At 43.3% G+C, this 14,853-nt stretch overlaps 3 protein-coding genes and 1 long non-coding RNA gene across 5 annotated transcripts; 1 reads left to right on the top strand and 3 right to left on the bottom strand.

The window, feature by feature from the left end:
* Nucleotides 1–124: 124 nt before the first annotated feature.
* CG12862 (uncharacterized protein) lies at nt 125–537 on the top strand (the record flags this gene model as incomplete). The annotated part of the gene is made up of 2 exons (NM_137131.1): nt 125–207; nt 297–537. The coding sequence occupies 2 exons, from the start codon at nt 125–127 to the stop codon at nt 535–537; spliced, it is 324 nt and encodes a 107-aa protein (NP_610975.1).
* Nucleotides 538–988: 451 nt separating this feature from the next.
* lncRNA:CR42715 (long non-coding RNA:CR42715) lies at nt 989–1,390 on the bottom strand. Its single transcript, NR_133119.1, has 2 exons — nt 1,321–1,390; nt 989–1,255 (listed from the first exon to the last, which is right to left on the bottom strand). It is a non-coding gene; the product is annotated as a long non-coding RNA:CR42715 (long non-coding RNA).
* A 425-nt stretch (nt 1,391–1,815) lies between these two features.
* Mtkl (Mtk-like) lies at nt 1,816–2,213 on the bottom strand. 2 transcript variants are annotated; one of them, NM_001299494.1, is made up of 1 exon: nt 1,816–2,213. In NM_001299494.1, the coding sequence occupies exon 1, from the start codon at nt 2,191–2,193 to the stop codon at nt 2,041–2,043; it is 153 nt and encodes a 50-aa protein (NP_001286423.1). In that variant the 5' UTR covers nt 2,194–2,213; the 3' UTR covers nt 1,816–2,040. The 2 variants fall into 2 exon arrangements, with proteins under 2 accessions (NP_001286423.1, NP_001246322.1); NM_001259393.2 differs by having other exon boundaries at nt 1,976–2,213.
* Nucleotides 2,214–9,727: 7,514 nt separating this feature from the next.
* Nucleotides 9,728–10,841, bottom strand: Had2 (beta Hydroxy acid dehydrogenase 2). The gene is made up of 2 exons (NM_137130.3): nt 10,420–10,841; nt 9,728–10,363 (listed from the first exon to the last, which is right to left on the bottom strand). Exons 1-2 carry the CDS (start codon nt 10,828–10,830, stop codon nt 9,827–9,829), a joined length of 948 nt encoding a protein of 315 aa, NP_610974.1. The 5' UTR covers nt 10,831–10,841; the 3' UTR covers nt 9,728–9,826.
* Nucleotides 10,842–14,853: the final 4,012 nt, after the last annotated feature.

The following is a 14,853-nucleotide window of genomic DNA, read 5'->3' as shown; positions in this document are numbered from 1 at the left end:
GTCGCCTGTTGACTTGAATATTTCCGCATATTTCAGTTGTCCTTGGCAGAAAGGTAGCTCGCATTCAACCTGGGCATTAACAATTTTGTAAGTTACCTAATAGTCCGGTGAATTGCATCAGAAGATGGAATCGCTGGACGAGTGGGACACACGTGTGGACCGCATCATCAAGCTGCCGGTGGGAAAAGCGCTAATAGAGAAGGACAAGTGGAGGTTTTATAACATTCCTGAAATGCACTTTTCCAAGTGCATAAATCTGTCGCTACCTCCAATTAAGTCCCTCACCTCCTCATTAGCTTAGACCAGATAGCGGTAGACATGGACGACGGAGCGAGGTGGTACCGGGAGATTTATGAGATCTTTGACGTGACATCGGTGCCACCACGTCAGTTCATCTGTCACGATTTGGCACCGTACCACGAACCGAAACCCGATTCACCTGACCAGGTGTTCGAGTACAAGGACTTCCTGAGCTACCTGGGCATACTGCAAACTCTGCCTTTGGACACCTTGCAGCGCCTCGAAAAGCCCCTCTGATGGTCCAAATGGCATCGATTCCTCGACGGCTACATCGACGCTCCTTCTTATCCTTCTCCTCTACCCGACAACCTTGATGATGATGATGATGATGATGTGGCTGTGCAAGATGACAGCGATCGTGCTGCGTGGCAGTAACAGCAAATTTGCATTACCTGGGCAGGTGTGTTCCTGCTTCCACTTCCCCAAATGAGCTTAATGCTAGTCGCGCTTAAACGAGGGCTGATTGAAAAGTTTGAAGTTTGACAAACAAGCACATTTTACCACGTTTTTATTTGTTTATTAAAGTTTCCTTTGAATTTTATATGCTTTTATATATATGTTTTTTGATGCCACAAAATAAAGGGGTATTATTAGTATGCATTTTACTAAGTACTACAAATGGGTAAGCTTTAGGCTCAAGCAGCCTCTAAGTTCCTGAGTCCAAAAACCTCTTAGCACCCACAGCCCTGATTTCCAAGCGTATTGCACTTTCCCGGTGATTTTCGAAACAATTTCCTCATCAGCGGTAACTGTGAGCCACATTTCCAGCACCGTCGTCATCCTGGCCACATCACCTTGTTTCGGTTTGGAATGCTCGCGGCGCTGCTCCCGAGCTTTGAACACACACACACACACCACCTCTTCCACCTGCCGCCGCCCCCTGAATTTTGCGCCCACAGCGGCGCACACCTGGCGTCGCTGGGAAATTGAAAATGTTTGTTGCTGCGGCAAGAGTCTGCAAAGTTGGCAAATCGAGATTGCAGTTTGCTGTGACGATGATGTTTACGAGGAGAATGTTACCTGCTGCCGTTCGGCTAATAACTGCAAGCCGCAGGTCCGTAAAATAAGCATATGTATAATTACACAATGTCGCAGGAAATAAAAATTCACACAAGCCAAAAGCTTTAAATAAATAAAGTTTAAATTCAAGGAAAAAAGGAAAAAACAATTTTCTAATATGCTCAACACTTTGAGGCTTAGATGACGAAAATGTGAGCTCATGTGTGCAACCTGTTATTAAAATCATAAATCTGCATTAGCCGAGACTGGGTGGGCAAACAAAACGGCTTTATCAGCTAGACAACGCATTTATCATACTTTTTTGCCATACATATATAAATTTATTTTAGGCGCTCGTTCGTCTCTTTTTTTTAATAAACTCTCGCCGACGCTTCGCACAGGGCTTATGTCCTGAAAGGCGTCCTTTAATTCATTTTCCATGCACACACACTCGCACACACATAGTCGGACTAAAAAAACAGCGGAAAATGATTAAAAACCACTTTAATATATCTTCTTTGTCACTCCAGCGAGCCGCGAAGGAGAAAAGGACGTGGATGGGTAGGCTTACGAGAAGCCCTCGTCGACTGACAGTGGGTCCTTTAAATTGTGCTTGTCTAGGACTCACAAAAAAGGATTCACAATACTCTAGATGTTATGAAATTCAATTATGGTTAGAGTTTTGATACAGTAACAGTTATAGTTTTATTTGGTTTAAATTATAATAGTTTTATTCACTAGTTAACCCTTACTAGGATTAAATGGAGATGGCCTCATATCGAAAGGATTGCGTCCGGGTGGCGGTGGTGGCATCCAAACTCTTGCCTCGCCCAGGAAAACTCCCAATAAAGTCATATATATGACTAGAAACAGAGAAAACTGAAGACTTTTCATATTTGAAATCAACTGAGCTCAGTTGCTGGATTGCCAAGCGTATTTATATGCGATTTTATATGTGCTTAAGTGATTCCCCACTTGATGATGAACTTATCAGTAAAACATGGGAATTTTTTATTTTAGGGGTCTTTAGCGCTCAGACTTTGGATTCCATTATAGAGTATACTATATATATTGTACTTATCAGCAAAGTTCGGCAGCCAAGTAAAACGAGAACATATATTTCTCATTCATTGCAAATTCAATATTCTAACAAACCTTTCACTTTACAATGGGGGAATCAAATTTCCATGCAAACCACATCATGAAAATATATTGCAATGCGAACAATAGGTTAATATGAATAACTGGCATAATTAGCCAAACTTTAGTAGCCCCATTAAGGTATTAGTGAAATTTGTTAATGGCGAATTGCGCTTCTTGTGTTGTATTTATCGATTTTGTAGCTTCTCAATTTACCGAAAATAAAACAGGACTCGCATAGGATGAAACAGACAGAAAAAAAGTTCAAAATTACAACGCATAGTTGCGGTCAATTGTTAGTGCAAAATACCCCAAACAATTAGAAACCACAATTGCTGTTCTGGCCAAGGGAGAACTTTTCATTTTTCCCGGCAGGAGTGCAGGCTGCACTTCCCTCTGCCACTTCCCCCCCCCCCCCCCCTTTCGACGCTCTCCTCCTTGCTCCCTTTTGAAGTTTTTCAGCTGCAAATGCATTCTGAGGTTAATGCTCGCAGCCAAACGAAGGGCGAACATCGAGGCACCCACAGTTTTGCCCACTTCAGTCCTTCGGTTCGGTTCGGTTTATAAACTTGCCCGGCCAATGCTGTCCTGCCAGTACATTTGGCAAATTTTCTTTCTCCTCGGAGCTCAACTTTCCTGCAGCTGCAGTTTTCCAAACCCAACCACCCAACCACCCAACCACCCACTCCGCCCACTTGGCCATCCCTCTGTCAAGTGAGGCGGGCATAATGCGATTTTAATACAGATTTCGCCCGGCTCCCCATTGGGGTTCTGGAGACTGAAGTCTGTCATGTTGCACGGCACTCCCCAATAGAGAATTGTGTATGTAATTTATAAGCTCTTAACTGTTTATTTGCTGGCTAAAACCCAACCATACATTTGGGTCGCACTCAATCGGTTGATACCTGCGTATCCGGCCAGGCACTTAAGCCGCTTACAGATTTTGCTCATTTTGCGAAAGTTCGCCATGACTTTTGTGCAATTGAATAATTAGTTGGGAGATTTGAAAATTAAATGAGTTTCGGGATTGGCAGGAACCTATGAAATATTCGAGTCACCGAAAACGGACATTTGGGCCAGTTAATTAGCTTTATTTGGTTAATTAACAGATGTGAGTGTGTAGTATGTGGGAACTGATTATGACAACTATTAGTGCAACATTAAATATGCTTTTAACTTAAGTAGTTTAATAGTTTAGTATAAAAAACATATACGTATGTATATATTCGTGATTAAGAGGCATATACTTATAATTATGAATGTAGATCTTATAGATCTCAAACTTAATCGAGAGTTTTAGTCAGCAGAAGCGAACGTCTAATCCTAATCCATTAAAATTCCCATTTCAAAAGCCTTTTCCCACGCAAATCCCATACTAGTTGCTCCACTTTTGTGGGGCTTTTCACCTTCAACTCGTTCGCTTTTGTTTTTAAGTGTGTCGGCGGCTGAGCACTTTAGCACACCCAAAGCACCCAAAGCCGAACTCAAACGCCAATGGTTTTTTGTTGGGTGCATTCGTGGGTGGCTCATGCTTTTACAATCCTATTAAAGTATCAGACAATCTAATCAACGGCAGGCGGCAGCTCAAAAACCGCGCGTCCTGCACACGCGCTAAACGTTGCCAAAAAGCGACGACCGCAGACAGGACGAAAGCTCAGCTCAGCACGGCAGGATGGGTGGCCAAGTGGGTGGTGGATGGTGGGCAGCCTTTGGCTAGTGGGTGGCAGATCAGCAATTGCTGACGCCATGGCTGCTCGTTGACAGCCCCTCCACAGCGCCAATCCCCAAGCATTCGGTCTACAACTAAACACGCAGATAGACAAGCAGATAGCAACAACAGCCATCACAAGAATGCCAACAATGGCACCAAACAACAATCGCATTACAAGGCAAAATGTCCAGTAAAACAGGCGGAGGCAGAGTCGACTATTTGATGGCTTTTGGGGGGCTGGCTGCCAAGGGTAGTCGTAATGGAAAGATGGATCCCACTTTCTCGGCCAGCGCAGGTGTCGTGAGAAAATCACGTTGTGTTTGGTAGAAACTATCACGAGACTCACGCAGATATATCTTCAAAATATCATCATCAATCTGATCATGCTACATTTACATACTGATACTGAAATTACTATCAAGTCCATTTGTTCTTATGGATAGCTTTTCTATCTTTTCTTGACCACAGAATGTCATATAATTTTCTGAACTAGTAGATTATGATTCTTTAGGTTCTAAGAATATATCATATTGGTTTAGGTAATCCCTATATTTGCAGACTCACGCACCCATCTCCGTTAGTAACTTTTGCCATCGGAGTCGCATTGTTGGCTCGGTCTGCGTCAGTTTAATTTGAATACACTTAAGTGTGTTGCGGTGTGCCTGGGAGCCGTTACGAGAATTTCCAATTGAAAATCACTTCAAGTTTAATTTGATTGCCGCTCCGGCAGCTGAGAGAAGTGGTTAGCCATCCCGGTCTCCGATTCTCGGAAGCCAGCGCCAACCGAGTCGTCGGCACTGCCATTCGATTTTGCGTAGATTGTCTCTCGATTTTAATCACATTTCGTCCCGACATTAATATTGATGAAAACTTGTTGTGTTCTGCATAATTTCTGAGCCATCAGTGGAAACAGCAACATGTTTTCGGTCGTTCCCTAGCCCCCAAAAAAGTAATGGTAATACCCGGACTCGTATACGAATTTCCTTAAGTTTCGGTCGGTGAAGTTTCATTACTTGATTATTTCTGCGTGGGGTAGAAAGAAAAGGAGCTGAAAAAATGCACGACGAACGAAATTAAATCTCCAGGAGGCAAAGTCAACGAAAAAGGCCAAATGGAATGCGCCACGCAGACAAAACGATACGAAACGAGTGGAGTCGAGTCGAGGGCTGAGAATGTAATGCAATCAAGAAGCCAGAAAGCGGAGAGCCCCAAAAATCAGTTCACAAAGAATGCGGAATACCCTCTACGAGTCAGCTCACCTTACAGCCCCCCCTATCCACGCCAAATTAAATTGAATTTTTCCGACTTTGGTTCTGGCACTAACAAAGGCTTAACACTTTATTAACTTAATGCCCCCATCCATCTTCGGCGGTGGATGACCCCTGACAAGGTGTGGAGGGTACCGACGTGCCCGGTCATAATCATCTTTACGCCACAACGATGATGAACCCATTATGCCGCCCATAGTACACATTCCAGGTGAGGGTAAAAAGAAGCAACAAAAATTGAATTTTCATTATTTACAGCATATTACACACACATCCTTGTGGCCCTCGAGTCCTGCCGGCCCGGGTATCGTGTATCGATAGGCATATGTGCCTATATATGCATCAAGTGGGTGGGCTGTGCTTTATTCGCATGCAACGCGGCGTATACGTAACGACAAATACAAATAAAAAAAAAAAAAGGGCCAGGACGAGTGTGAGATAGACAGACAGGCTGACAGGATGGACCCTTTGGGCTAGGAAATTAATTAAATTAAGTCAACGAAAAGTGAAACGCCAGACGCACATAGTCGCTGTATCCCCACACACTTATGCACTTCCTGTTATCCTGGCGAGCAGGAAGCCCTTGCCCGCAGGACACAGTCTTTGACATTCATCGCCTCCCTCATCGCTGCTCCTCATCGCTGCTCATCACTTTCAGTTGCGATGCGGCCGCCATCCGCGATAAGCTCGCTTCGTTATAATCCTAATTAAATATTTAGGTTTACTCTATGGCTGTATTTACTCAGCTCCCCCCTTTCGTGTCCTGTTTTCTGTTTTTGCCCTGCTTGCTTGGCTTTATCTGATAAGCCCTTCGCTGGATGGGCAAGGGTTAATTGCATTAGAGTTATGACAATTGCCAGCAAATTTGAGTTGGCAAAAAATAGCGAAAAGCAAATACGAAATGTGATTGCGAAAACAAACTCAAATACAGAACGAGACTAATTAGATAAGACTTGGCACATTGAGAAGCGCCGAGAGAGGCGCTTTGGGGTACAGTTGTGCTTGCCAAACTAAAAAGGAGTTTTTTGTAGCATTATTGTCAAGAACTGTAATCTCCGACTGAACCAAATATGGAAAGCACTTCACCAACAGCTTTGCAGTCCAGACAGGATCAAATACTCCGCTGATATGCAAGGGTCCTGGAACCCCTGAAATGCTATCTGTTTTAACAATTCCCCGCCCATAGCCAAACATCGTCCCACCATTTTCATGACCATCTGACGTTTGCCGGCGCAGTTGAGACAGGGCGCAATTTGTTTTAATCAACAAAGTCGAAAAAGGGGCACGTAGATCTCCATTCTGTGAGAAATTAAATAAACTTTGTGTTGGCCAAACAATTTGCCCATCGTCCGCCTCCGAAGCGTCTGCGGTTTTGACCGCCGTTCCAGACACAAAAAAGCGAAGGGCTACAAAAACGCTGACGGGCATCCACGACGAAGGTTCTTTCGCCAAGGACTCGGACGTGACTGTTTGGCAAGGATAAGGGCATGCAGCATGCACTCCTTTAAAGCGATTTAATAATGCAACCAAGCTCGGGCCAAGGACATTCATTTTCTTGAGCACACAAATTTGTCATAATGAAGTCGAATTCTTGGCCTCCACGCTTAGAGTCCCAAAGTAATAACCAATACGGATAAATGAAAATTCCAAACGAAGAACATAAATTATTTCAAATGCTCTGATTTATTGGCTGGCCACAACAAATGCCACAAACAAGGCGAGAAAGATTTTCCGAAAGGAAGACGTTTGGCAGACTTCTTTGGAGATTTTAGACAACTGCAAAAATAACGACCACTTCGTGATGTCCTTTAATCTTATGTCTGTTTGAAATTATTTATATATAGATTAGGTTTTTTTTTTATTTCGGTAAGAGCAATATTATTTCGCTGTTCTTTGAGCTATCGCGGCATTTATTGTGTGTCCATTGTGGGTTATCAATAAAGCAAATTGAATTTGCTGCGGTGCAAAAAGTGCCACTGAGGTCGATCAAGATAAATGTCGGCGGGAGAGCGATGCCAAGAAAATGGGAAATTGCCTCGAAGACAGTTGAAGCTTCGGGCAATTGTTTGCCATGGTTTGCCATGGTTTGCCATTGCTTGCGAATGTTTGTTTTGTTTGATTTTCGGGGCGTACAAATGAAATAGTCAAGTGAAATGGAACTCACGGATTCTTTTGTCTTTTGGCCCCTACAATGATAAATTGAAAGAGGTTAGCCATTGATTTGGGGATACCTTCTTTCAGTTCTCACCCGCATCGCAGGCTTTGACATCTTCATTCGCCTCACAACCTGCTTATTTATTTATCATCCTTACATACTTTGAATGTAATGAATCAAATCGAATCGAATCGAATGGGATCGACTCGCTTCGGTTTGAATCAACTTTGTGCGCTTCGAGGCGTAAATGTTTTATGGAATGATTTATTATTCGACAAGGCCCTATCTGGGATTCGCTGGCTGCGGGGGCGTGGCCAGGGGCTAGGCCATAAAACATGACCCCTTATTTGTTGCTACTTCTGCTGGTCCTATTTGGCCCGAAGGTCCGAAGGAACACGTCAAATCGATTGTTAACAACTGAGCTAACAAGAACAAATGTCGTTGTGATTGAAAAATTGTTATCTCTTTGTCTACGTGTTGTTTTCCTCTACTTTTTTTCCACATTTCGGTGGTGTGTTTGTAAGGTGAGGAAACGTGGTAAGCATCGTGGATATAATTAATGATGCTGTGGCGACAAAGAAATCCGAGTTTTTCTTTGTTATCCGGAATTTAATTAGTGGTCGAGCAAATCCCTTTGAACTTGACGGTGGCGTAAACTGATTGGTACAAATTCAAATGCTTTTCTAGTCTCCCTCAGTGGTTTTTCCTGCCAATGTTACCCCATCTCAAGCTCACTTGAAATTAATTACTTTGATTGCGCCGGCTTTAATTACATGCATCCATCTGCCTCTCTCTCCGATTGCACTCTTTTATTTCTCGTCCTCATCGAAAAACACACAAATGAAATTGGGCATAAAACAATGCACTTCCGCTTTACCCCGACACATGGCTTCCTTCCGTTTCCGCTTTAGCGCCATTTTGCAAACGCCCACCCATCCGCAGGGTTCAATAAACACGAGGTCCTAACGCCTGGATCGAGCCAGAAAAAAAGGAGTAATGGAGTAGTAAGCCAAAGTAAAGCAAAGAGGGCATTGAAATTGTTGCCTGCTTTATGTTGTCATTCCATTAATTATCGTTCGTTATTTTAACTTTTAGCAGCACCCCCCACATCGCCATTGTGCACAGTCTGCACTTTACAAATACATAGCTCCACCTCATAACGTTGGCCAACTCTTTTTGCCTTTTGTCATCTTTTTTTCGTAACGATTGCAATTTTTTGTCAACGCCTTTTGTTTGCACATTAAATGGCATTGGCTAGCCAGCGCCATGTGCAATTGTCCTGCCATCCTTCCCACACCTTCCCACACCTTCACATCCTGCACCTCCGCTCTATAAAATTCCGATGGTCGATGGTCTGGGTAATGAATTACTAGCCACATGCTTTTTGTCCACCGCCCGCTGTCTCGCAACAATGACATTGCAGTTTTTAGCCGCCGCCAACAATTTCAGGGCCGCAGACGATTCAGGATCCTCTACAGGATACTGAACCCAAAAACGAAGCACCCATAGGCCCCACTGTACGCGTCTGTCTGCAAATTATGCGACTTTAATTGTTATATGGCCATGGCCACTCTTTTAAATACTTGGCATTGAAATACGGCCCAGACGCAACATTTTAATTAAGATGGTTTCTGGCCGTTAAGTGCAATCAGATAAAGAGTTTTTAAAAATGAATATATTCATTTATATTCATTGGCTATCCACAAATTATTATTATTAATTAATTTAAAGCAGATCTTCGGGTACTTTTTTTTGATTTTGGCAAATAAGAAATGTATTAAAATGAAAATCTTATCGCCCGTCCTAATCTTTTACTAGTATTTGCACTTAGACAAAAGACCTCTAAATCCCCGTATTTAAAGCAATTGCAAAAGTGCTGCCAACAACAAATCCGGCGCTCAAATAAAGATTTTTCACTTAAGCAGCTCTCAGTTCGAGGAAAATTCTCCAGCGCCCGAATGAAAAATGAGTTAGGGCCGCCAGCATTCATCAGGCCAAGTGCCGAAATGGGGAAAATTGTAATGGGAAAACTAAGAAAAGCGTCGAGGGCGAGAATACCGAAGCGGAAATGTGACACGTTGTACTTGAATGCTTCGCCTGGAAGAGCGTTTCCGGTTGCCGCAAAAATTAATTTCATTAATGCACGAAACAGGAGCTGGAGAAGCGAGCCAAGGAGCAGAGTAAGACTACGCCGGGCCATTAAGTTGGCTCGCAGTTTATTCAGCGAACATCACAAACGCAGCAATTAATATCCTATTCAAACTGCTTCTTCAGTTTGGCCAGTTGGATGAGGAATTCATCACGAACGGCCCGCCTCTCGTCGAGTTTTTCCAGTGACACCAGCTGCTCACACTGCCGTGCAATCTCGGCCAGCGTTTCCCGATCCTCCTGGGTATTCGGGGTCTCTCCATAGGTGGCACTCACCGCAGAGATTTCCCCACCAAAACGCTGGAAGTAGTCAGCCACACCACCAGGCGCATTCAGATGGGCTGTCTCCAGGGATCCTAGCAGGGCATATCGCAATCCCAAGCCCTGGCTGAGAACTCGATCCACATCGGCCACGCTGAGGATACCGGAGCCCACCAGGCGCCACACCTCGTTCAGAATGGCATACTGAATCCGATTGGTGGCGAAGCCCTGAATCTCTCTTTTTAAAGTTACCGGACGTTGGCCCAGGCTGAGCATTAGGTCACGGGTTCGCTCCACCGCACTCGGGGATGTCCAGGGAGCTGGGACAATCTCTACCAGGGGTATAAAATACGGCGGGTTCAGTGGATGAGCCACTAGCATCTGTTTAAATATGAAGCACTTAACTAAATCCAGGGTAAGAATTGAACTTGACCCACCTGTTGTCTCTTTTGCAGACCCTCGCTGTACAGCGATGGCATAAAGGTGCTCGTGGAACTGGCCACCACTGTCTGCTCCTCGAGCAGCTCATCCAACTGCGAGTACAGACTCTTCTTCAGATGCAAAACTTCGGGAACACACTCCTGTATGTGCACCGCCTCCCTGGTGAGTTCCTCTAGTCGAGTGGTGACCCCGATCAGGGCAAACTGTTCCGAGGCCCGTATATTGCCACGCAACGCGCTCTGCTCCTCCAGCCGATGCAAATCCTTGTCCAGCTCCTGCAGCGCAGTGGCCAACTGGCTCTCCAGGATGTCATACAGTTGGACACGATAGCCAGCTGCTGCAAAGAGCATCGCCCACGCCCTGCCGATCAGTCCACTGCCCACGATCCCAATCTTTTGGCTGCTCATTTCGAACTATCATCGGGTAGCGTTCCGAATATACGAGTAAGTGGTCCGGATCAGAACGGAACTGCAGATTTATCGCCATCGGTTCAAGTTCAGCCCACAATCACATCAGTCATGCGGCATTGTGCCCCACTATTGATAATAAATTGTTTATTTATGAACGTACACTGCGAAAAGGACCGTTAACCCTTTCAAATGTGCAAATTTAAATTTAATTTTCAAATCAGAACTATTTGACATACTAAAATCTTTGCTTTATAAAGATGTAAACAAAATTTAGAACGGAAACTACTACTACTTGCCACATGAGGCAACTGCAAAGGAGCACCAGTAACATTATTTTCATCGTTCTATGTGCCACTGAATTTAAATGAATCTGTATATAATCTTTTTATAATTGTTGTGTGGAATGATCTAATCATTTGAACTTTATCTTGTTTGAAATCATAAAGCATGAGTGTTCAATACCAGCTAACATCAATGTTAGGACTTGCAGATACCTGGTACTCTTTTAGCCAGTTTCAAATTTAAATTAAATTATTAGGAAATTAAGAAAGTTGCATTACTTTAACTACAGAATGTAAATGGTAACAGTCTAAATGCTTCCATTTCCTTATTAATTAATTAGACACACCAAAGTTTTCATATTAAAGCAACAGATAATTAGTAGCAGTCGTTTCTTGAGTCCTTACCCTGAAGCGCTTTTAGGCCAGATTCGAACTGAGATTGTACAAAGGAAAACCCTTTGAAGTCTCCACAAATTTAATAATTAATTTCGGCTCACATTTACTCATATTGTATCGGTTCAAGTGCGCTGTCCACCAGGCACCACGCCACCCCAACACCTCTTCACCCTGCCATTTACAGTCTCATTAAATTTAATTGCTTATCAACTTTGAAGGCCCTGTGAAATGCTCGGCAGCCCATTAATTGATAATCCCATATTTTGTGATTTATTAAAGCTTAAGCTTTCCCTTTCAGCGATAAGGATGGGCACATATATGTACATATATATTTATACTGAGAGGTGGGAGTGTGACATATCGCCCAGCTGACAAAAGCCTGCATGTAATACTTTTATGCATATTTCGCGCATATTTTTCTGACATTGTAAGTGGCTGAGGCTGCCAGCAATAAATTATTGAATAAGCACTGCGAACAACAACTACAGCACAGCGCCAAAGAAGCCCGGCACAGGAAGAGACAGCAGCAGAGGCGCTGCATTGGTGGAATGGAGTTGTGGGACGACGAAGTTCTCGTTTTCATATGTAAACCACATTAATCATACGCCCCGTTTGCGTTTTCATTTACGCCACTGACATGCGAGTGGTAAAAAAAAGAAAGAAAAAGGGAGACAGAGAGAGAGAAATGCGAACGAATGAATAACAACAGCAATAACAGGAGCCGGAATCGGAATCGGAAAAGCGGCTGGGCGTAGTGGATCCGATCCATATCCCCAGACGAAACTGTTAGGCAGCCGGGTTAAATCAGCCATGAAATGCCATCTACACTATGGCAAGCCATAAAAATAATTCAACAAAGGGCCAGCCAGAAATATTTATACACATTGAGAGACTCGCATTTCACTTCATTGCATTTAAATGCCTGTTAATTAAAAATGGAAAACGGAAATCAATGCCAGATGCAAAGGGAGTGCTGTTCAAAAGCGTTTACGTTCACGTTTACGCTTACAATTGCTGGTTTCCTCTTTTCCCTTTTGGCCAAGTGCTCAATGGAGAGGAAGGCAAAAGGTAAAAAATTAATCCGAATTTCGATACGCCAATTAAACGGCATATTTTATTTACTTTGCCATTTATTGAAATTTATTTGGAAATTTAAAAGCGAAATCGTTCTGATTTCAAAGCCTATCCAAATGTGCATTTACCTTAGTTATTCGCAATTTAGGGGCTTCACTTGTAATTGTAATAAAAGGGCGCCACTTGCAGGTGCTCCACATTCGAAAACTAATTAAATTAGAAATGCCCAGGTTACCTTAAAGCCAAAGGATCCTCGCTGCTTCAGCTGCATCCACCGACGCCAATCAAATGCGGTCAACTGTCACAGGAGCAGAAATCAAAATCACCAACAAAAAAGTTAAAACAGCTGTAGTAGCATTGGCAGCCGTTACAAAAAAAGGCAACCTTAAAATCAATTAATTTTATTGGCCATCTTCCATTGCCCAGAAAATCCATCCGTGTGCGGAAAACAGAAATGTCATTGTGGTGAAAAACTATTTCCCAAACAGAGCGCAATTCTCCGTTTATTTCGACCTTTTTTTTTCGTCCTGTCACTTTCAGCAAGGGTATTATGGTTTAGCATCTCTAACGGCCTTGTAACAAATTAAATTGGTTTAAAGTGATTATTTCAGAAAGTATTTCGTATATCCGAATCGCAAACGAAATTCCATTCCTTCACTTAAATTCGATGTACTGCTTAAGGCTTTGAAAATCTGTTATAATATATCTTCTATGTGGAATAAATCCAAGAAAAAATGTAAAGATACTTTTCACACCCTACTTTCATGCAGCACCTAAAATGGTTTCAAGTCCCTCGAAATTTTTTAGATAAAAGGGTATTGCAGCTTCGTGGAGCGCAGACAGAACCACTTGTCCCTATTTTTTATATCCTTTGTCATTGGGCAGCATCTAAATCTGAGTCTATCTCGTCTCTGACATTGACAAAAGTGCAAAGGATTAAAAGTTGTACACGGAGCCGAACAAAAGCCATTGAGAGGTAACCACATAGATACACACCCGCCGGATTTTATACACTTTTTTTTTTACAGCCTCACTGAGGAATTGAAGTCACGTAGTTTGTGTGCAAATTTTTTTGCCGCTGCGTTCACAGGGGGAAATTGTTCGTGTCCGTGTTCCGTGTTCTATGTCCGTGTGCGCAAAGGTCCCTTTTTTGATTCGGTTATGTTGCTAAATTTAATTCTTGCTTAGCCGCCGCATTCTCTGATTAAATTTTGCCCCCGACACTTACGTGATTTCAATGCGTAATTTATGCCAATAAGCCGTAGTCGAGGCCATATGGACTGGCCAACCCGAAACCCGGAGTCTGGCAAACTTTTAATTAGTTTAGTGTCACTGGAAAGGCCTGGTTGGGCAGAAGCCCATCGCATTGGTAGGGTATTTGTTTTGAGTAGGTGCCAAGTGGCAAACACACTCGGGTATTCAGAGATTTGAGACTCTGAGATTTAGTGCAGATCCTGCAGATAACCGCGCTCACGTGTTAATGTCTGTTTGCTTGCCTCGAATCGCCTGAATGCCATGTGTGTTGTGGGCTTTCCTCTGGCTTAGATTGTAATCGGGATCCGGATCCGTTGCCTTGGCCACACTTGTCATCCGGCCACCGAGATTCGTTCTTTGGTCCTGTGAACTACACCGCCTCTCTCCTCACCCCGAGTGTCCACACCCCCATTTTGCCATCCAATTAACTTGATGTCGTCGCAGTTGCTCCGTTCCGAGGTGAAAAGTCGCAGCCAAATCAAATGTGCCGAAGCGGGGAAAAGTCGCGTGCCTGTCAACAAAGAGAAATCTCTGCCAGTGTAGGTCCTGGCAAAAAGCGGTCAAAGTTTGCCTTTGAATACTCTTCGCAGGACACGGGATGGGGAAAGTGAGCGCTCGAGTCCTGCGAGTGGAATCTTCAAAGGGATTCCCCTTTCAGAGAGTTATATTACGTGAGCAACCCAGTTTCCCCAATGGTCTTTTAAGTCAGTTTAATGAAACGTGAGGAAATTTATATAGATTGCAGGAAATTACTTTATAACATAAGGCTTACATATATTTCTGAAAGCTATATGAGATGTACATTGAAACAAGATATCAGCGCTCGTTAAATTATTAGAAACCATAAACTTATCAAGGCTCGTAGAGAAATCTTTCCAAGCTAATAGGACATCAATAGGGCATACGATTTTCAATATCTTCCGGAAATAAATGCATCTCCCTCATTTCTTTTGGCTTTGTTTGTCCATCTGGCTCTTTGCCGTTCGTTTGCTGGCGTTCAGCCCAATTTAATAGT

This window comes from Drosophila melanogaster, chromosome 2R (assembly GCF_000001215.4).
Source record: "Drosophila melanogaster chromosome 2R".
NCBI lineage: Eukaryota > Metazoa > Arthropoda > Insecta > Diptera > Drosophilidae > Drosophila > Drosophila melanogaster.
Note: the sequence above shows the minus strand (reverse complement) of the source record. Positions and strands in the feature narration are given on the sequence as shown.